Genomic DNA, 24,005 nt, shown 5'->3' with positions numbered 1-24,005 from the left:
AATATGGGAGTAAATTTAACTTAGAAAAGAAATGGATAAGGATAGACGTTCATATATGTAGAATGCGATGAGATAGAGAAAGTGGCATTTAGAAGGATAGATGGAAAATTTGATTGACGGAGAGATAACAACAGATTGACCAGAATAGCCGAAGGATACGATGAGAAAGAGGAGATTGAAAACGATACACGGGAATTTAGAGTAACAAAGACACAGAAAAAAGATAGCCGGAAATATTGATTGACAGAGAGATAGGAAAATATTTATTTCAGATATTTCGTTATTGAATATGATGAGATAGAGAAGATGGTATTGAAAAACATAACCGTGAATTAAGACTGATAAAAGAGATAGAAAAAGATTTACGTTAATAAATATAGAATCCGATGAAACGGTAGAAGGTACTAAAAAATGTAGATAGGAATTTAGATTAACAGAAGGATGGAAAAATATTGACGTGAATAGTTGAAGAATAAAGTGAAATAGAGGAAACATGGTTGAAAAAGATATATGGGAATTTACATTAACGGAGATTGCAAAAAATGGACATGAACCTACCTAGGAAGGGGTGAGATCAAGAAGAAAAGATTAAAAAAGGAATGCGTGAATTTAAATGGATAACGATAATGTAAAAGATAAACATTAATAGATGTAGGATACGATAAGATAGAGAATATGAGATTGAAAAAGATGAATGGTAAGTAAGATTAGCAAAGAGATAGAAAAATATTGAAGCTGATAGATGTAAGATAGATAAGATGGAGAAGAGATTAAAAAATATATATATGAATTTAGATTAACGGAAGGATAGAAAGAGGTTGAAAAGAATAGTGAAAGGATAGGGTGATACAGAGAAGAGGAGATTGTAACACATAGATAGGAATTTAGATTAACGAAGATAGACAAACATTCACATCAACAGATAAAGGATAGCGTGAGATGCAGAGATGTTTGAAGAAGGTGGGCGCCAATTTCTATTGAAAAAGATAAACTTTGATAGATGTAGGATACGAATAGATAGTAAAGAGGAGATTGAAAAATATGAACGGAAAGTTAGACTAACAAAGAGATAGCGAAAGATACATGTTGATAAATGTTGCATATGATGAGATAAAGAAAAATAGATTGAAAGAGATGGGCTAGAAATGAAATTGACGTAGATATACAAAGAATAGGATGAGATAGAAAACAGGGTATTGAAAATCATAAACGTGAATATAGATTGACAATGAAATAAAAAAAGATTGACGTTAATAAATGTAAAATACGATGGGATAGATAAGAAGAGATTTAAAAAACTGGATGGCAATTTAGATTGACAGAGGGAGAGAAAAATATTGATGTGGCTAAAAAAATTAGGATGAGATAGAAAAGAGGGCACTGGGAAAGATACAAAAAATTTATATTGACAAAGAGATAGTAAAAGATGGACGTAGATAGATGAAGGATAGGGTGAGGCAGATAAGAGGGGATCGGAAAAGATAGACTGGAATTCAGATTAACAAAGAGACAGAAATTTAAATCAACAAAGATCTAGAAAAATACTGATATTAGATATTTGGGGATTGCAAATGATGAGATAGAGGAGATGGTGTTGAAAAAGATAAAGGATCATTTATAATGAAAAAGAGCTAGAAAAAGGTAGATGTTGATAGAAGCAGAATACGATGCAATGGAGTAGCAGAGATTATGAAATATAGATGAGAATTCATATTGACAGAGGGATATAACAATATTGACGTGAATAGATGAAGAATAGGATGAGGCTGAGAAGAGGAGATTAAAAAAGAAAGACGGGAATTCAGATTACCATAAAGACAACAATGAAAAAGGTTCACGGAAATATAAATTCACAGAGAGATAGGAAAGTTTTGATATTAGATATTTAAATGTTGGATATGATGAGATAGAGAAGATGGTAGTGAAAAAATAAATGTGAATGTATAATGACAAAGAGATAGAAAAAGATGAACATTGATAGATGTAAAATAGAACAAGATAAAGAAGTGATGATTATAATAAAGAGACGTGAATTTGGATTTAACAAAGAGACTGAAAAAGATAAACGTTGATAGATTTAGTATACGATAAAATAGAGAAAAGGAGTTTGAAAAGGATGGATGGAAACTTAGGTTAACAAAGATATAGAAGAAGATAGACGTTGATAGATGTTGGGCAGGATAAGATAAAGAAGAAGAGATGGAAAGATACAGATGAAAAATTAGATTAACAAAGAAATACAAAAAGATTGAATCAGATATATAAAGGATAGGATCACATTGAAAAGAGGGTATTGAAAAAGATAAGCGTGAATTTAGATTTAGAAAGAAATAGAAAAAGATTGACGTTGATAGATGTAGGATACGAGGAGATAGTGAAGAAGAGATAAAAAAAGATAGAGAGCAATTTATATGACCAAGAGATAGATAAAGATAGAAGTTGATAGAAGTAGGATGCGATCAGAAAGAAAAGAGAAGATTAAAAAATATTACCAGGAATTTATATTTGCACAGAGATAGAAAAGGATAGATATTTATAAACAAAGGATAAAATGAGATAAAAAAGAGGAAATTGAAAAAGATTGATCGGAATTTAGATTAATAGAGATGAAAAAAGTTTGACATGAATGGATAAAGAATAGGATGAGATAGGTACGAGAAGATTAAAATAGATAAACGTGAATTTAGATTTATAAAGATATAGAAAAAAATTGACGTTGATAGATGTAGTACAGGATGAAAAAAAAGAGGATGTTGAATCAGATGGACGAGAAATTATATTGACAAGGAAATAGAGAATAATTGACGTATATGTACAAAGGATAGGATGAGATAGAGAATAAGGTGTTGAAAAACATAAATGTCAATTTAGATTGGCAAAAACAAAGAAAGAGATTAAAATTGATAGATATAAAATACAATAAGATTGAGAAGAAGAGATTAAAAAGAGAAAGATAAAAGTTTAAATGGACAAACAGATAGAAAAATATTGACGTGAATAGATAAGGGATAGGATGCGATATAAAAAGAGGACACTGAGAAAGATAGACGGAAATTTAGATTGTCAAATATGTAGAAGACGATTGACATTTGTAGACGTGGGATGAGATGAGATAATGAAGAGAGGATTGAAAAAAGTAGACGTGAATTTGTGTTGAGAAGAATATTAAAATCGTTCAAAGTTAATAGATGTAGGTTACGATAAGATGGGACAGATGATACTGAAAAAGATAAACGTGAATTTAGTTTGAAAACGAGATAGAAAAAGATTGAAGTTGAGAGTTGTAGAATACGATGAGATAGACAAGATATTGAAAAAATAGATAGGAATGTAAATTAACAGAGGGATAAAAAAAGGAGGTGAATAGTTAAAAGATAGGGTGAGATTAAAAAGAGGAGGTTGAAAAAGATAGATAAAAATTTAGAATAACGGAGATAGAAAAATATTGACATAAACAGATAAAGGACAGGGTGAGTTGAAAAAGAGAGGATTGGAAAAGGTAGGCGTAAATTTGTATTGACAAAGAGATTAGAAAAGATAAACCTTGATAGATGTAGGATACAAATAGGAATTGAAAAAGATCGTAGAAAAGTTAGAATAACAAACTGGTAGCAAAAGATAGACGTTGATAGATGTTGGATAGGGTGGGATAAACAAAAGTAGATTGAAAGAGATGTACGAGAAATTAGACCGATGTACATATATATAGGATAGGATGAGATATAAAAGAGGGTATTGAGAAACATAAACAGAAATTTAGATTGACAAAAAGATAGAAGAAGGTTGACGATCAAAGAGGTAGAATACGATAAGATAAAAAAGAGGACATTGACAAAGATAGTCGAAAATTTATATCCACAAAGAGAAAGTATCGTAAAAGATTCACGTGCATGAATGAAGGATAGGGTAAAAGAGGAGAGGACATTGAAAAAGATAGATCGGAATTAAGATTGACAGGGGGATAGAAACAGATTGATATAGTCAGCAAAAAATTGGATAAGAAAGCAAAGAAGGAAGTGAGAAAGATTTACAAAAATTTATATTGAAAAAGTGATAGTAAAAGATGAAGGTGGATAGATGAAGGATAGAGTGAGACAGAGAAAAGGAGATTGAAAAAGATAGACTGCAATTAAGACTAACAAAGAGAGAGAAAAAGATAGACGAAAATTTAAATCGACAGAGAGAGAAAAATATGATAATTATATATTTGCAGATTCAACAGGATGAGATAGCGAAGATTGTATTGAAAAAGATAAACGTGAATTTATAATGACAAAGAGATAGACGAAGGATACGATGAGGTGGAGAAGAAGAGATTACAAAAGATAGATGGGAATTCAGATTGACAGAGGGATATAAAAAACATTTACGTGAATAGAAAAATATTGACGTGGATAGATGAAGGAGAGAGTAAGATAGAAAAGAAGAGATTAAAAAAGATAGATGGGAATTCAGATAAGCAAAGTGATAGAATAAGATAGATTCGCGAGTTATTAAATCTTTTTTTCTTGTCAATACTTGAAATATTTTTTGTAGGGTTTTGAGTTGAGGTTGTAAAATAAATAAAAGTTTCGAGTATCAGAGCCATCAAGACTGGACAGATCATCACTGAAACCTCTTATCTCTCTATTTGGGAAGAATAAAATAACTTTAGCTTCAAACCATTAACAAATAGAAAATTATATTTATTAATAAAGTAATAAAAATTAAAAAACAATTTCAAAATTTTAAATAAAGGGTTTACAATAAAGAAAAAGCTTTAAAAATCGAAGTCATCAAGACTGGACATGTCTTCACTGAAAGCCCTCATCCCTCAATTCTTTTTTACAATAGTGAACTGGAATCTCGACTTGCAAGTCATTCTCTTGTCTACAGCAAGTGCATTCTTGTAAAAATCTCAGGGATACATGTAGGTCTCAAGATCCTATAAATCAAGTAGACTGTCCGCCTTGATTAACGAGCTTTAAAGCACCACTTCCGTATCCTTTTCCTCAACCCTGAAAAAGGCAATATCTTCCCATAGCTGTTTCCTCGTCTCTAATCATCCCCTTTTTCCTTTCTACCTTCACCTTCACAAAAAGGAAAGATCTCTATTCACAGTGAGAGAATTATACTAAAATATTTCCGTCCACTATAAGATGTCCGTTTCATCAGCCAGCCATCTATGAAAACAATTTTTTTTCTAAAAAATTCAAATGCGATTCGCATTAATCTTTAATACCAAAATTATATTTTTTATTATAGCAGAAATAGGGTTTGCGAATGTGTATCAATTTTTAACCTCAAAAGGAATTACGAAATTTCATTTTTCAACTCTTTTTTTATTGGTCCGGCCCATTGAGATATTTTTATTCGTCTAAAACAGCTAACAATTTTGTTAGAAGATTCTTTGAAAGAATTAGCAATTTGACAATCTTACAAAGCCTCTATGCGATTAGTAAAAAATTTACTAAAATTTGTTTTCAAAAATATATTTTTGTAATTGATAAAATTACGAATAATCTAGCAAGAACAGATTTGAAACCTGCAGTAATCCACTTGTAATCTAAAGCAATTCACTTGTAATCCACCGTAATCTAATTGTAATTCAGATAATTTAAAGTAATTCAGGTATTCACATAATCCACTTGTGATACTTCTTATCTGATGTAATCCACTAGTAATCCGGCGTAATTAGGAGAAATCCATTTGTGATTTGCAGTAATCCGCTTGTAATCTAAACTAATTCAATTCTAATTCATAGTAATAAAATTGTAATTCAGGTGATTTGGAGTAATTTAGGTAATCCAGGTATTCCACTTGTGATTCAGTTCTAATTCGAAGCAATACACATGTAATCAAAAGTACTTCATTTGTATTCCAAAGTAATACACTCGTAATTCAGATGATTTTGTGTAATCTAACGTAACTGGGAGAAATACAATTGTAATCTGCAGTAGTCTAAAGTAATTCAATTGTAATTCGAAGTAGTACACTTGGAATTCAGATGATTTGGGGTAATTCAGGTAATCCAAGTATTCCACGTATGATTCAATTCTAATTCGAAGTAATCCACTTGCTATCCTAAGTAATTCGGAGAAAAACAATTGTGATCTGCTGTATTCCACTTGTAATCTGGGGTAATTCACTTAAATTCAAGAGTATTTTTATTATATTTCATCATACTTCACTTGTCATCCGCGGTGATCCACTTATATTTCAAATGTATCGAATTAATTGAGGAAATCCAAGTAATGCACTTGCGATTCATTTCTAACTTGATATAATCCACTTTTAATCCAGGGTATTTCACTGGTAATCGAGATTACTTTACTTATCATCCGCAGTACTTCGCTTGTAATCTGAAGTACTCCACTTGTAATTTAGATAATTAGAAGTAATTCAGGTAATCAAAGCATTTCACGTGTGATTCAGTTCTAATTTTCAGTAATCCACTTGTAATGCGGAGTATTTCGAAACGATATACTTGTGATTTGTCGTAATTCACTTGTAATCCAGAATACTTGACTGATAATCCAAAGTAATTTGCTTATAATGTGCAGTGCTTGATTTGTAATCCGGCGTAATCCACTCGTAATTCAGATAAATCGAAGTCAGGTAATTAAAGGAATCCACTTGTTATTCAGTTTTAATTTGATATTATCCACTTGTAATCCTGCGTACTTCACTTGTAATCAATAGTGATATACTGGTAATTCAGACGATTTAAGTAATTCAGATAATCCAACTATTACACGTGTGATTCAATTCCTAATCGTAGTAATCCACTTGCAATCTAACGTTATTCGGAGCTATAAATTGTAAAGTTCTAATTTTAAGTAATCCACTTGTAAGGCGGAGTACTTCGAAACGATATACTTGTGATCTGCCGTAATTCAATTGTAATTCAGAGTACTTTACTGTTAATTGAAAGTATTTTACTTATAATGTGCAGTACTTCATTTGTAATCCGGGGTAATCCACTTGTAATTCATATATATCCAAGAAATTTAGGAAATCCAATTACCTCACTTGTTATTTAGTTTTAACTCGATATAATTCACCTGTAATCGAGAGTATTTTATATTAATCCTGCAATACTTTACTTGTAATGCGAAGTAATCCAATTGTAATCCAGCGTAATTCGGAGCAACCGACGTGTTAACTGGAAAAATCCACTTGTAATCAAGAGTATTTACAAATAATCGGTAGTACTTCACTTGTAATCCGAAGTAATCCTCTTGTGATTTAGATAATTCGAAGTAATTCAGGTAATCCAACTATTCCACCGTCTGATTTAGTTCTAATTCTTAGTTATCAACTTGCGATATAATGAAATTCGGAGAAATAAAAGTGTAATCTGTAGTGATGCAAAGAAATTCAATTGTAATCCGAGGTAGTACACTTTTATTTCAGATGATTTAGAGTAATTCAGGTAATCCAAGTATTTGACTTCTTATTCAGTTCTAATTTGAAGTAATAAAATTTTAATCTAACGTAATTCAGAGTAATGAAATTGTAATATATTGCGATGTAATTAAAATTCAAAGTACTTTCATTGTAATCCGGATTAGTAGAGTTGTAATTCAGATGATTTCGAGTGATACAGGCAATCGAAGTATTCCACGTTTGATTCAATTCTAATTCGAAGTAATCCACTTGTAATCCAGCGTACTTGACTTACAATCAAGAGTATTTTAATTATAATCCACAGTACTTCACTTGCAATGCGAAGTAATCCAAATGTAATCCGGCATAAATAGGAGAAATTCACTTGTAATATGCAGTAATCTACTTGTAAATATAGAATTTATATATAATCCGAAGTACTTCAGTTGTAATTCGAGGTAATCTACTTGTAATTTATACAATTTGCAGTAATTCAGTTCATCCCCGTAATTCAGTTGTGATTTGGTTCTAATTCGAAAAATTGAACTTGTAATCCAGAGTAATTTGGATCAATCCACTTGTAATCTGCAGTGATGCACTTGTGATATGCACCAATACACTTTTAATCCAGAGTAATTCACTTGTGTTCAAGAGCACTTTACTTATAATCCACATTACTGCACTTGTAATCCTACGTAATCCACTTGTAATTCAGATCATTCAAAGTAATTTAGATAATCTAAAAAATCGACTTTTGATTCAGTTCAAATTATAGGAATCTACATATAATATTAAGTAATCAAGAGTAATCAAATTGTAATCCAAATCATTCGGAGTAATTCAGGTAATCCAAATGACCTTAGTCATCCATTTGTAATCCACATTAATTGAATTATTATATAAAGTATTCCATTTGTAATGAAGGTAATTCGAATAATTTATGTAAACAAAGTAAGAATATTTTATTTAAAATTGTTTTATTACATTCTCATCAGAGAACGTATTAGATTTGTGTAAAATTTGACCCCCCAGTTTTTGCCAAATGTCCATGTTTTGACATCCACAGAATTCGAAAAAAATATTTTTACGAATGAATCTGTCTGTCTTTCTGTGTGCCTGTCTGCGTGTCTGTAGATTTTTAGTTTGTTAGCACGATAAATTATTTTAGTTTATAAATTATTTTATTTTAGATAAATTATTTAGTTTTATTTAGTTTAGTTTTAATTATTTTAGTTTAGTATTTTAGTGTCCTAAAATAAGGGTCAAGTTCGTTAGCCAGCCATTTTGGATAAAAATTCAAAAAGTAGCTTTTTGAATTTTTTTGAAAAATCGAAAAATCAAATTTTGACACCATAGAAAAGTCATGGAAAATTTGCATTCATTTATTTCAAAGTATTACAAAGATTATCTACTATGCAAATGTATTTACAAAAAAAATTATATACAGGGTGATTTTTTTAACTTAAAACTTTTGATTCATAACATTTTTTCATAAAGTGAAAAATAGGCACCCTATAAAAAAATGTTATGAATCAAAAGTTTTAAGTTAAAAAATCACCCTGTATATACAGAAAAAAATACTTTTTTGTTTCAAAATAACGCACAGTCCACAAATATTCACCGATTTTGACGAAAAAATGTCGAAAAAAAGCTAATAAAATTTCCAAGAGAATTAACGAACCTGATTTTTGAATTAGCTTTTCAATTTTTTTATAAATAAACAAATATGACGAGAAAAGTGATCATTTGTTCCATTTGATGTTCCCGGTGCTCGTCAATAACGAAAAAATGGTTAAAATAACTTTAAAATTTCAATATTAAACAATTAACAAAAAAAAAATTTATAAACAAATTATTTGTTGAACAAATTTTTTCTACGATTTTCAATAAATATACGTTTTTTCAAGTAATATTGTAAAAGATTTGAATGAAAATAATATTCTATAAAAAATTTATCTTATGATTATAATTGTTTATATTATAAACAAAGTCAATGTACAAATGCAGTAATCAGACATTTTTCAACAGAAATATTCGTTGTTTTCAGTGTATTTTTTTTTATTACGACATGTGTGATAATTTTAGCAATACTCATAATTTGTTGATTAATCTCATGACTTTTTAAACAAATTTAATGAACAAATGCATTATTCGGGCATTTTTCGTTAGAAAAATTAGGTTTTTTTAATGCCAGTCTTTTCAGTTAGGAACTTTATGACAATTTCAGCAACATTTAGGATAAGTTAATAAATTTTATGATTTCTTCGAACAAAAACAAAAACAAACTTCATGATGATTTCAGCAAAATTCATAATTGGTCGATAAATTTTATATTTTTTGAATACAAATTCAATAAACAAATGCATCAGAAGTTGAAAAAAGGTAATGCTAATGTGTAGGTCGTATGTGCTATATTTCAATTCTAAAAATAAAATTGGAATTGAGCAAATTCAGTTTTTGAAAAACCGGCAGAAGTTGCAATAAAATGTTTAATAACAAATTTTATTTTAAAGAATGCAGGAACCAACAGTCGCGCGTCAGAATTATACTTTTTGGTAAAAAATGAAACTACTTGCTTGAAAATTCATCTTTTTGATTGAAAATTGAACTATTTTGATGAAAAATTTAAGTTTTTTGTTAAAAATTTGTTTTATCTTAAAAGAAAATTAATTTTTTTACTGGAAATCTAACTATTCCGTTTTGGATTATAAACTTTTATTTGTTAGTTCAAAAGTCTATTATTCGGTTCAACATTAATGTAAAGAAAATTTTTTTTCCCTAGAAAATGAATCTTCTTGTTTAGAAATTTGGTTAAAAATGCACCGGTTTTTGGCTAAAAATTAAATTATTTTGGTGAAAAATGCAACTACTTTTTTTGAAATTTCCTTTTATTTTAGTTAGAAATTAATTTTTTCGCCTGTAAATTTAACTATTTCATTTTTGATCATAATTTTTTTTTTTATTTAAAAATTCAACTATTAGGTTCAAGATGCATGTTTTTTGCTTACAAATTTGATCACTTGATTTTTTGGTTTATATTAATCTATTCGGCTAAAAATGCAATAATTTAGTTGAAAATTGATGCATTTTTTTATTACACAATTTTGTTGTAAACGTGTTTTTTTTTGCTTAAATAGTCAAATAATTTGTGAAAAATGGGCTTTTTTACAAAGAAAAAATTCGCTTCAAAATTGAACTATTTGGTTCAAAATGCAACTCTTTTTCGTTGAACTGGAATCTCTTTTATTTCAAAGTTCGAAAATTTGGTTGAAAATACATCCTTTTAAAATGAAAATTTTACTACGTCCTTTTTAATTGAAAATTCAACATTCTTGTAAAAAATTAATTTGTTTGGCTGCAAAATTCAAATATTTCATGGAAAATGCAACTGTCTTTTTTGTTTAACTGGAAGATCATTCATTTAAAAATGAAAAAATTTGTTTGCAAATACATCTTCGTCGATCGAAAATGGAACTATGTGGGTAAAAATTAAATATGTTGTTGAAAATTGAACGATTAAAAAAAAGGTATTTGTTTTTGTTCGAAAATTCAAATGCTTATTTGAAAATTCATCTTTCTTAGTTGAAAATATTTTCGTTAAAAATTTATATTTTTAGATGGAAATTTAACTACTCGGTTAAATTTATACTTTTTGTAAAGATTGATTCGATTGGTTAAAATTAAATTCTTTTGTTAAATTTTTGTTTTGCAATTTGGTTAGTTTTTAGTTACAAATTCGAGAATTTGAATTAAAATTTTTTATTATTATTTATTAATATTAAGTTGTGAATTTATCTTTTTTAGTTAAAAATTTATCTTCTTGATTGAAAATTTGAAGAATTCGTCGAATTTTGAATTCTTTCGTTAAAAATTAATTTCATCGGTTGGAGACTAATCTCTTGGGTTGGAAGTTTTAATATTTTGTCGAAAATTCGTTTTCTGGCAACAAAATTTTTTTAAACTCCAAAGCTGATTATTCCATTTGATAAAATTGAGAAGATTAACATGAAAAATTCGGTTGTTTCACGTGAATTATATATTTTAGCTGGTGACATTTTTCACTGACCCGAATCAGATACAAATTTAAATTTAAACCTAAAATAAACAATTATTGTTTAATTTAAATGATCTACTGGTTAGTGAAACAATTAATTAATTTTAAAATTAATGCAAGTATTTTTAACAAGTTAATATATTGTATGCTTTATACCGAGAAATTTATGTAATTAATTTTGAGAACTTGGAAAGTATTTAAAAAATGTTATCTCCACTGAAATTTAAAAGAGGATTAGTGAGTGGAAAGTTTGATGGAACTCACAAAAAGTGTAAAACTTTTCATCAATTACGAAGTATTATAATTAGAAAACTGCTCGAGTTTTATGAGTTTTTCAAAAGTTTTTGCGACCTCGCAAATATGTGCTGTACTCTGAAGTTGATTATTTTTAAGTGAAAATACGAATAATGTCGGTAATTAAATTTTTTTAAATATTAGGTTTTAGTGACTAGTCGGTTTTTTTTCTATTTTTGTACTTGTAAATAATAATAGACTTCACACTCTTTCCCTTATTCTCCTCTTTCCTCCCTTTAAAAGAAATTCCTTTTTTCTGTCTGTTTCCAAAAAAATAAACTTTTTCCCCTTTTTAGATTAATTTTTTTTTAATTTAAATACTTTGCTAATAATTTTGTTGTTCAAGATTTACAGTTTTCGTTAAAAATTCGTTTCTTTATGTTGAAAATTTATTTCCTCTTAGTTGAAAATAAATTTTTTTATTTAAAATTGTACTGTTCTATTTTTAGTTAAATATTGATATTTTTAATTGAAAATTAATTTTAAAAACTTCTATTATTTTGGAGAAAAGTAATCTCTTATTTTATGTTATTGTTAAGAAATAATTATTTTGTTCAAGATTCATCTTTTTATTTGAGAATTCGTTCCTCTTTAGTAGAAAATTCATTTTCCAAATTAAAAACTTGACAATTCCAAATTTGGTTCATTGTTGATATTTTTAAAAAGAATTAATTTTTTGTACGAGAATAAGATTTATTTAAATATAATAATAATTTAATTTAGATTAATTATTCTAAAAAAAACTTGTCTCTTCAATTAAATATTATTTTTAAAACTTCTATTTTTTGGAGAAAAGTAATCCTTTTAGTTTATCTTGTTAAGAATTCTTTTTTTTTGTGTTCAAGCTACCTCGCTTTTATAGTAGAAAATTCGTTTCTTCATGTTGAAAATTCAATTATTTTGTTAAACAATTAATTTTCTATTTCGTTTTTATTTGTCTGAAAATCAATTTTATAAATGAAAATTTGACTTTTTCATTTTCCGTCAAGTACTGATATTTTTAATTAAAAATTAAGTTTGGAATCACCAATTAAAAAAAAAATGTAATATTTTTATCATATCTTCATCGTTTTAGTTAAAAATTCATTTCTTTATGCTGAAAATTGAACTGTTTGAAAAAAATTCGTTTACATTTTTAGTTGGGAATTCATAATTTTAACTTAAAAATTGACTATTCCATTTCTGATTAACTATGTATATTTTTAATTAAAAACTTATTTTAAAATCTTCTAGGTTTTTGGAGAAAATTAATCTTTATAGTTTATATTGTTGCTAAGAAATAATTTTTTGTTCAAGATTGTTTTAGTTGCATATTATTTTCTTTATACTAAAAATTTAACCGTTTTGTTGAAAATTTTTCTTTCTTTAGTGAAAAATTAATTTTTTAAGCTGGAAATTTGATTACTATATTTTTGGTGAACTATTGATATTTTTAATTGGAAATTAATTTTTAAAACTTAAATTTTTTGGAGAAAAGTAATATTCTTATCTTATATTTTATTCTTTTTCTTATCCTCTTATTGTTGGGAATTAATTTTATTCAAGATTCATCGTTTTAGTTAAAAATTCGTTTCCATTTAGTTGAAAATTAATGTTTTAAACTAAGAATTGGACTTTTCACGTTTAGTTAACTCTTGATGTTTATAATTAAAAATTAATTTTGAGAATTTCAATTTTTTCGAAAAAAATATAATCATTTTAGCCTAACTTCATCTTTTTAGTAGAAAGTTAATTTTTAATGCTGGAAATTTAAATATTTTGTTAAAAATTCGTCTATATTTTAAGTTGAAAATTAATTTTTCAGCTCAAAAATTGACTATTTTATTTTTGGTTAACCAATGATATTGTTAATCGAAAAGTAATTAGGAGAACTTCTATTTTTTGGAGAAAAGTAATAATCTTATTATTTATTCTTATCTTTTGTTATCTGTTTCTTAATGTTAAAAATTTAATTATTTTAATTAAATTTTTTTTAAATAAATTACATTATATTTATATTTACTTTATTTTATATTTGTTTATATTTATGTTATATTTTATATTTTTTGTTTCACCTATTTTGTTAATATTACGTCTTTTCTGGTTGAATTAAACCGGTCGAAAATTCGTTTTTTGAAAATTATTATTTTTTTAACTGAAAATTTGACAATTCGATATATTTGGTTGAAAACTCGTCGTTTTTTTTTTTGAAAATTTAACTATTTAATTGAAAATTCATCTATTTTTTTGGAAATTCCTCTTTTGCAGAAAAATTATTATTTTTTTTTAAAAATGCATCTTTCTAAATGGAAAATTTAGTGGAAAATTTTACTACTTTGCTGAAAACTTTTTTATTATGTTACAAAGTCATCTATTTTTGATCAAAGATTTACCTGCTTTCCTAACCTTTAGCTTTTTTTGATAAAAAATTACCTTTAGTTTTTAGAAGAGTCATCTGTTTTTATTGAAATATTACAACCAATTATTTACAATCGTTATTTGTTGGAGTTTTATCTTCTGGGTTAAAAAAAAACTTGTCACTTTGAATTTAAAGTTTTTCGTTAAAAATTACATTATTTTAATAAAAAAATTTTGCGCTTTTTTGGTTGAGAATTCATTTTCTTCATGGAAAATGTAAAAATTTAACTTTTGGTTGAAAATTAATATTTTAAATTGAAAGTAATTCTTTTTGGTTCAGGATTTAATTTTTTTTTGAAAATTAATTCTTTATAGTTGAATTAAACTTTTTAAATTAAATTTAGAATCCATTTTCATTGTTGAAATATTAATTATTACCAGTTTTTTATAGGTATTAAAAATCAAATGCTTGGTTTAAAGTGGAACTACTTTGTGAAAAATGCGTTTATTTTGTTGACAATTTTTTTTGTTCAAAATTAAACTTCCTGATTTAAAAAAAGCTTTTTAGTTAAAATTCAACTTTTTAGATAAATTTTAATTCTTTTCTTGAAATTTTTTTAATATTCATTATTTTAGTTTCAAATTCATCTCTTTGGTTGAAAATTTAATAATTTTGCAAACCATTTTTTTTTTGTTAAGAGTTCCATATTAAATTGAAAATTGATATTTTAAATTGATAATTTATAATTTATGGTCGAAAATCCATGTCAACAATTTTAATTGGTGTATTTACCAAATTTTTAATATGTAAGTGCAATTATTATTGAATCTTGATGCATAAATATCAATTGGAAAATTATCAATTTGGATAAATATAGAGTTAGTTCACGTGATATTTAAAAGTTTTTAAAAGATACAAACTTTTTGAAAAACTGAAAATGACTGTGAAAGATAAAAAAATACATTTAGATGTTTGAAGATTTTGAAATTACGTTTTTAAGCTTTTTAAGGATCTTCAAAGGTTTTGAAAAAAATGAAACTAATTTTGAAAATTAAAAATAATTTTTTTTTAAAATAATTTTGAGGGAATGTTTAGAAAGATTGAAATTTGAGTTGAAAAATAAATGTCAATTGAACAATCATTAATCTTGAAAATAATCGACTGAGTTTAAAATATATTTAGAAGTTTTTTTAATATTCCAAAATAATTTAAAACGTGAAAAGATTTCAACAAATTTAAAACACAGTATACATTTTTGAAGGTGTTCAACACAAAATTTATACGATTTTTAAGAGTTTTCAAGGTTTTAAATGAATAAAAAATTTGTATAAAAAATTCCTAGAAGAACTTAATATATTTTTTCAAAATGAATTAAAAAAATATTTCATAAGATTTTTAAAATTTTCAAAAAAGAATCTTGTTGATTCTAAGGTAATTTTTTACTTTTGCAGGATTTTCAAAATATAAAAAAAAGGAATAAAAATTGGAGTCGCAAGATAATAAAATTATTATTAGATTACTGGAAAATCTTAAAATGATTTTATAAAACAAATTAAAAAAAAATATTTAAAAAAAATTCAAAACAATAATTCTAAGGTATAAATTAATGCTTTTAGCTTAAAATTGTTTAAAATGATATACTTTTGAAAGTTTTTAGTTAATTCTTCAGTTCATAGAATTTAAAATGATAGCGTGGATTTCTATTTAAAAAAAAATATTTTCGCTGTACGATAAGGAAAAGATAAAAAGTTTGCAGTTTAATGGCTTTTGATTACAATATTGCAATTAAACAGCTTCAAAAGCTTTTAATTTATACGCGAAAATTATTGGTTTTTAAAATTAAAAAAATTTTTTTAAGCTTTAATTTAATAACTTTAAAATTCAAAAGTATTCTTCTTTAAGTGTTTTCATTGGCAACAATTTTGTGGCTGTAAATTTTTGACAAAATACAACTACAACAAAATACAACAGTGTACTTTCATGTATTTATTGTATTCATTTGTAGATTCTTGTTAAAACTATTTCAGTTTTCTGTACTTTTTCGTAAATAATTTTCCAATAAGACTTTTGTTAGATATTAATATTTAAAAAAACAAATGATTCTTTTTGTTGGAAATTCCCTTTTTGTTAAAATTTAATTTTCTTGATTAAAATTATTAAAAATAATAATTAATTTTTGGTTTAAAATTAATGTTTTAAGTTAAAAAATTGCCTTTTCTGATTGATAATTCTTGTATTTTGTTGAAAATGTGCCTTTTTGGTAGAAAATAAAAAAGCTTGGTTGAAAATTCGTCCTTGAAATATAAACTATCACAAGTTTTTTTCAAATTCTTTTGTTTGGTCGAATGTTCACCTTTTCTCTTTAAAAATCTTTTAATATTTATCTTGTTTGCTTTAAATTGATTTTTTTGTAGAAAATTAAGCAATTTGGCCAACTTTTGTTGGTTCGGATTTTATGAAAATTAAATTATTATTTCGAAAATGCAACCAATTGGTTAAACTAATCTTTTTCTGGTTGCAAATATACTTAATATTTTATTAACTAATTCAATATTTTTATATAAAAGATTGATTTTTGTACTCACGCTCTTCATAAGCTTCGACAATTTCCCCAACTTCACGGTTATCTCGTGAACAGAGAATTTCTACTAGAGCCTCCTCTTCAGTTCCAATGCCAGACATTGCCTTGTGAAGTTGTTTGGCCATAAAATCCACGGGTGGTGTCATCAAAGCCAATATTACGTCTTCAAATTTTCCGCCCAATTCGCTCTTTAAATCTTCGATTATGTTCTGCAACAGAAGATGAAATTAAATAAAAAATGATTCAATTTAGATAACAATAAAATTAGATGAAAAATATTTACGCAGTACAAATTAATACTTAATAAGGTTTCGTAAAGCGTAATATTTCTGTGATTAAAAAATAAAGTATAAATCTGTAGCGATACATTAAAGAAGAAAAATATTATTGAGAAAAGCAATTAGGTCGTTGCATTCCCAACCTAATACAGGGAAAGTTCGCCTATTTGAAATCTTGCCTAATTTAAATTGCGCAGTTCCGCCACCTCCCACCAAAGTCGTTGTACGCTCTCCTTCGCGGCAGTCGATGACCAATTAAAAAGAGGCCTGATGAGCCGGAAGCTCTCTTTGGTTGGAATTGAGTTGTGTCAGCCAATAAACGTCGCTTGACAAAAATAACCTGAAGGTCGTGGTAGAGATGGGGGCCCTTCCAGCCTTCAAATTATCGAACGTGTACGTTTCAAGGCCGTTAAGATAGGCGAGCTCTCACCGCAGTTGAATTTTCAAAACAAAAATTTTGTAGAAAACAGTATTTGTATTTTTAATTCAAAAAGTTGAATTTTCGACAAGAAGTTCATTTTCAGACAAGAAAAATAAATTTGCAACCAAAGACAATGATTTTTTTCTAAATAAGAGATGCATTTTGAAAAAGGATGATTTTTTAGCAAATTTCATAAATTTTTAACCAAATTGTTGAATTTTAAATTGATGGAGATCAGCTTGAAACTAACAATGGACACGTTTATTTTTTATGTAAAAAATCATTATTTTTAAGGAAAGAAAAACAAATTATCCACCTGTTGAGTTCAACGCAAAAGAGGAATTTTTAACAAAATAGTTCAAGCCTCAAACAAATAGATAAATTTTCGACAAAAAAGATTCTTTTTCTATCAAGAAAGATAAATTTACGACGCAATAGATAAATTTTCAAACAAAAAGCGATTTCTTAAATTTCCAGTTTAAAACTAATTTACAAAGGAAAATTGATTTAAAACAAGAGTTAAATTATCTAATAAAAATATGCATTTTCAACAAAAAGGGTTTTTTCAAGCACATAGTTTAATTTTCTTTCGAATTTTAAAATTATTAAAACAAAAAGATGATTTTTTGACGAAACAGTTAAATTTCGGATAAAAGATAGAATCGTTAGATTTTTAGTTAAAAAAATCTTATTTTCAAAAATAAGAAAATTTTTATCCAGTTGAATTTGACTAAAGAAAAAATTTTTTTTAATAGTTGAATTTTCTACCAATCAGTTCAGTTTTCAGCAAAAAATGGAATAGTTACATTTTCAGATGAAAAATAAATTTTTAACCCGAAAAAGAGAATTTAAAACAGAATAGATAAATTTCTATATAAATAGATTCATTTTTAATCAAATAGCTTAATATTCACCCGAAGTAGTTAAATTTTTTTCCAAAGTAGGTACATTTATAACAAAAAATATAAGCTTTGAAGAAAATAGGTAATTTTCAAACCAATTGTTTTGATTTTATACCAAGTTGTTAAATAGTCAAACCGGAAAAATAAATTTTCAACAAAAAAGTTAATTTATCACCATAAGGTTAACATTTGAATTAAAATGTACCTTAATTAAAAAAAAATAAATGACAAAAAACATATAACAGTTAATATTTCAACAAGAAAATATTTTAATTTTATACAAAAAATATTTAAATTCAATAAAAAAATATCAATTTTAAACGAAATAGTTGAGCCCGCAACCAAAAACATATTAATTTTTAACTGAAGAGATGAATTTTCAACTAAAATGATAAATCTTTAAAATTATCATTCACAAATTTCTCCTCAACTTGATCTCTCCACTTCCTGAACTTCCCTTAGACTTGTCGTAACTTCCCCTACCCCATCATTTGCCCTTAATTACCCTACTATAGCTTCCCCTACTTTCCCTTCCATCATTTCTCACACTTCCCCTGCTTCCCGTTCCTTAATTTAGCGATATATTCCCTACTTCCCCTTTCCCCGTTTCCCCTTACTTCTCCTTCCCCTAATTTTTCCTATTTCATTTACTTGAATTTCCCCGCACTTGCCCTACTTCCACGTCATTTATTTTCCATCACTTCCACTTTCTTTATTTCCCTACGTACCCATCTATATTTCCCGATTTTCCCTAACTTCAATGCCTACCATTTGCCATACTTTCCGTACTTTTATTTTTCCTCAATTTTTTAAATTCTGCATTCTGAATTTTCCCTCTCTTCTCCTCCGTAGAAAAAGTAAAAGAGACGGAAAGCCAACCAAACAAAACTAAAAGGATTTCTGCCCGTGGCTGCGAAACCGAAAAAAATTTTTCCTTTTGATAACTGCTTAGCTGCTGATTGCATAGCAGCTAGCCAAAAGTGCAACTCTGCTCATGCAGTGCTTCGAATGTATTCTCTAGATTAGAACCATTGCAATTTACTTGTAATTAGAATGTACGTCTGGGTGATTGTCTCAATATCCGGAAACTTCGACAGGTCAACACAAACACAGTAATACAATCAACAATGCTGCATCCGACTCATTGGCAAGTTCGCTACGAACAACCTTGAGTAAGCGGATTCTCAAATTGATGTAAAATGGTCCAGTTTACATTCCCGCTGATATTGCTTTAATACTCCCCTCTCATATACAATACATGTTCTAGAAATGTTTAATTAAACAGTTTCCTTTATTCAAGGGTGCGAATTAATGAGCAAGTTGTAGACATTTTTTGCAAGTGATACCTCATTTAGTGAGATAACTTTAACTAACAAGAAAACACTCACACTCTTCAGAATTTTGTTGGGATTTATGCTCCTCTGAGTAATGAGTCATTAGCAAACTTTTAATATTCTAAAGAAATAAGATGCGCTTTCAAGCCATTTAATTAAGACGTGAATTAAGTTTCAACCTTCCCTTTACACCTTCTCCTTTTTTCAAAACTTCAACTTTCGCTTTCCCTCCTTTCTTAAACTTCTTTCTCATCTACTTCCTTCTCTTCTTACTTCCACAGCTAACACGCCACTTTTTCTATTCCAATAATCACTTTTAAGCTTACTTCCCATCATCATTTTCCTCGCTTCCAATATTTTTCCTCGTTTTTCTTCCCCTAATTCTTCTCCTATCGATTCCCCTATTAATACTCCCCTTATTACTTCTTAATTCCTCTGCACCTACTATCAACCATTTTCTATACTTCCTATTCCCTCATTCCTATCACTTCTCCTGCTTCCACTTCCCTCATTTCCCTTGCTCCCACAACTATTATTTACCCTCACTTCTCCTCACTTCAGCACACCTCATTTACCCTCACTTTCCATACTTCTTTCTTTATTTTTCCTTCTCCTATCATCGCTTCTCTAATTCCTCTCACCTCCTTTCCTTACATCTTCTAATTCCACTCGTCTGACTTACTCTGCGCTGTTTGCCCTCACTTCTCATACTTACTCTTTCCTCATTTCTACCACTTCTCCTACTTGTGCTATTTCCACTCCACTAATTTCACTCACTTCCACAAACATGCCAGGGGAAAAAGTTATATATAGTTTATACATAGTGGAATAAGACAATGATATTTTTTATTTGATTTATGAACTTTTCTATGTAAAAAAAATAAAAAATTATGGTTTTTTGTCCACTATATATAAATTATATATCATTTTTTTACTTGGGATTATTTACCTTCACTTCTTTACATTTCTCCACACATCGTTTACCTTTAATTGTCCTGATTCCTCCACATCTAATTTATCCCCACTTCTCCAACTCCTACTATCCTCATTTCCCCTACTCCTTCCACTTTCTCCTACTTTAAATTTCTTTATTTTCCCTGTTTTCCCTCCCACCACTTCTCCCACTTGTCCTACTTCCCCAAACATCATATTCTTACTTTTTCTGCTCCCCCTCCTCTTACTATACACCTCATTCATCCTCACTTGCCGTAATTTCACTCTCCTCATTTCAACCACTCTCATCACTTTTCTCACTTTCCCCCACCTAATTTCCTTACTTTTTGTACTTCCCATCTTCTCATTTCCTCATCCCCATACTTCCTCTGCTCTCATTTCTTTCATTTGTCCTACTTTAACTCCCCTCTTTTCCCTTAACTTTACACCCATTATTTATCCTCACTTTTCACTTCTGGGTACCTCAATTACAGTTACATCTCATACTACGACTTTCCTCATTTTCACTACTTTCTCTCACCCCATTTCCCTACTTTTCCTACTTTCCCCATTCTCACTTTCATACTTTCTCTTTCCTCCTTTATCCCACTTCTCCTACTTGCCTAACTTCCACTCCCCTCATTTACGTTACAATCACACCAATTATTTACCCTCACTTTTCCCACTTCTCCTACTTTTACTCCCCTCATTTTCGTTTCCTTTACACCATTTCATTACCTTCGCTTTTCTCCACTGATCTTAATTTCTCCACGTCTCATTTACCCTTACTGCCCATACTTCTTATCTCGTCATTTACCCAACTCCTGCTTCTTCTAATTTTCCCACTTTTCCTAGAATCATTTCCTTACCTCTCCTACGTCCATTCTAATCAGTTTCCATGCGCCCTCTATCTCTCACTATCTATACTTCCTCTTTCCTCATTTATCAAACTTTTCCTACCTGTCCTACTTCCACTCTCCTCATTTCCTTTACATTTACAAACATTATTCATCCTAACTTCTCATTTCCCTACACCTTATTTACAATCACGTTCCCTACTTCTAGTCTCTCATTTCTCTACTTCCAATTCCCTTAATTCTCTTACCTTCACACTCCTTATTTACCCTCACCTCCCCTCACTTCTCCTCATTTCGCCAAATCCGATTTATTCTCACTTTGCCATTTTTCATTTACCCTCACTTCCCCTACTTCCCATCCCCTCACTTCCCCTAAATTTCTCTGATTTTGTCTTCTTGGTAAAAAATACAACGGGCGGATAGACGGACGGGTTTGCAAAACTTTGAAGATATATATTTTTTACTGAAAAAATAAATAAAATTTCTAGCCGAGGGTATTATATGGTTCTTAATTTTTATTAGACCTTAGGCTGTGTAAGTGTATATTACGAGGACAATGGCCAGAATGGAACGGCAAGGGCGGCTTCGTTTCAACGGAAATTAAAGGGGGATTTTCTCGTAATCTCAGGTTAATTATCTGAAGCGCTGAAGCTGCCGTCAGTGAAATTCGTAGTTTGGATGGAAACCCTGATGAAAACTCTAATATTCTGATTAACCTCTTTTATTAAAAGGTTTTGCTTCAACTGAATATTATTCCGAGAATGAAGTTAATTCTAAAAGATTATGCAAAAAGTGGCACAATTCAAAGTTGAACTATTTTTCTTTAAAAATGTTATTTATTGGACAGAAAATTCACCTCTTGGTTGAAAATTGATCTTTTTTGGCTCAAAGTGACTTATTTTTAATTGAAACCTCTACTATTGTATTTTTTCTTCATAGTTTATCTCTTTTGGTTGAAAATTTAATTATTATGTTGACAATTGTTCTCATTGGCCTAAATATTCCACAATTTAGTTAAAAAATTTTTTATTTCTTACTGAAAAAACTTTTTAAAATAAAAATTTGTCTTTTTGGTTTAAAAACTCATTTTTGGTTGTTGTTAAAAATGCAACTGTTTAGTTTAAAATTATTCTCTTTTTTTTAAAGATTTAAGTAAATGGTTGAATGTTTAACCGCTTTGTTAAAAAATCAGCTTTTTGTTAGAGACTCATCTTTTTGATAGGAACTTGAATTATTTTTTTAAAAATTCCCTTTTTTGTTTGAGAATTATTTGTTTTACTGAAAATTCAACTTTTTTGTTGAAACCCCTTTTTGCGGTTGAAAATTCAACTATTTTGTTTAACTTTCATCATTTCAGATTGAGAATTCTACAATAAGGTTGAAATTTTTTTCTTATAGGCTAAAAAATCTTGTTAATTTAAAATTGGTCTTTTTGGATTGATGATTCATCTCTTTTGATATGATATTAATTTTTTTGGTGGAAATCTCATATAATTTTTTTAATTTATACTCTTTGGTCGAAAATTGGAATGTTTTGATCAAAATTCGTCTTTCTTGATAAAACAATCGTCCTTACGGATTAAAAACGTATCTTTTGATAAAAAATTATTCTCTTTTGGTTAAAAGCTATTTATATTAAATTGAAGAATCTACTATTTTTTTTTGGTTTCCCTTTTTTTTTCTTTTCGTTGAAGATCGAACCAAATATTTTTGTTATTGAATTCAAAAGTTTTTATTTAAAATAAAAATGTTTATGATTGAAATATCAACTATTACTTAGACGAAAGTAGTGTAAATTGTTTTAAATTATTTGATTTGGTGAACATTCATAATTCTAGTTGAAAATTAATTTCTTCGAAAGAAAATCCACTGTTTTTGGTAGAAATTTGAACGTGTTTAGTTAAAAATTCAATTATTTGCTTCAAAATTGATTTAATTGGTTGCAAATTTGTGATTTCCACTGAAAATTTAACTATTTCATTTATGCTTGAAAACTAACTCTTTTGAGTTGAAGTTACATCTATTTGGTTGAAAAGTCATCTTTTTTGGTTAAAGATTCATATTTCTGCTTAAAATTGCAACTGTTTTGTAGAGAATTCGCCTTTTTGTTTTGAAAATTCCTTGAGTATTTACATTTTTTTTTAAATTTAGATTCAACCAGTTTGTTGAAAAATAATTTTTTTGTTGAAAATTCATATTTTTAACTAAAAATTAATTTCCTTGGTTAAATGCTAAAATTTTTCTAAATGTCAAAGTTCAACTGCGTGGGTAAAAGTTGAACGACTTAAAATTTTTTTTTTAAATCAAGGTTTAACTCTTTGGCTTAAAACAGAACTATTTTATTAAAAACTTGTGTTTCGGCTCACAGGTTCAACAATTTAGGTGAATTTTTTTTCCTTTTACGAATAAAAAAATCTTTATCTGCTGAAAATTCGCCTCTTCGGCTATCAAATTTATTTTGTTGTATGAAATTTCATCTTTCTTATTTGAAACGCCAACTATTATAATAGTAATATGACACCTGAATTAATATGGCACCTGGGAGGCTAATGTGACACCTATGAGCAATAAGACACCTGGATCAGGGTAATATGACATCTTGAGTAATACGACACCTGTAGTAATATGACACCCAGAGTACTATG

At 28.0% G+C, this 24,005-nt stretch overlaps 1 protein-coding gene across 2 annotated transcripts in view; it reads right to left on the bottom strand.

Moving 5' to 3' along the window:
* LOC117182127 (annexin B10) overlaps positions 1–24,005 on the bottom strand; it is a 177,853-nt gene that overhangs the window by 65,847 nt on the left and 88,001 nt on the right. For both annotated transcript variants that reach the window (XM_033375167.1, XM_033375168.1), the window contains exon 4: positions 16,640–16,844. In XM_033375167.1, the coding sequence (XP_033231058.1) occupies positions 16,640–16,844 (205 nt within the window). The remainder of the gene's footprint in view (positions 1–16,639; positions 16,845–24,005) is intronic.

Source organism: Belonocnema kinseyi, chromosome 10 (assembly GCF_010883055.1).
Source record: "Belonocnema kinseyi isolate 2016_QV_RU_SX_M_011 chromosome 10, B_treatae_v1, whole genome shotgun sequence".
NCBI lineage: Eukaryota > Metazoa > Arthropoda > Insecta > Hymenoptera > Cynipidae > Belonocnema > Belonocnema kinseyi.
This window is presented reverse-complemented; position numbering and strand designations above follow the sequence as displayed.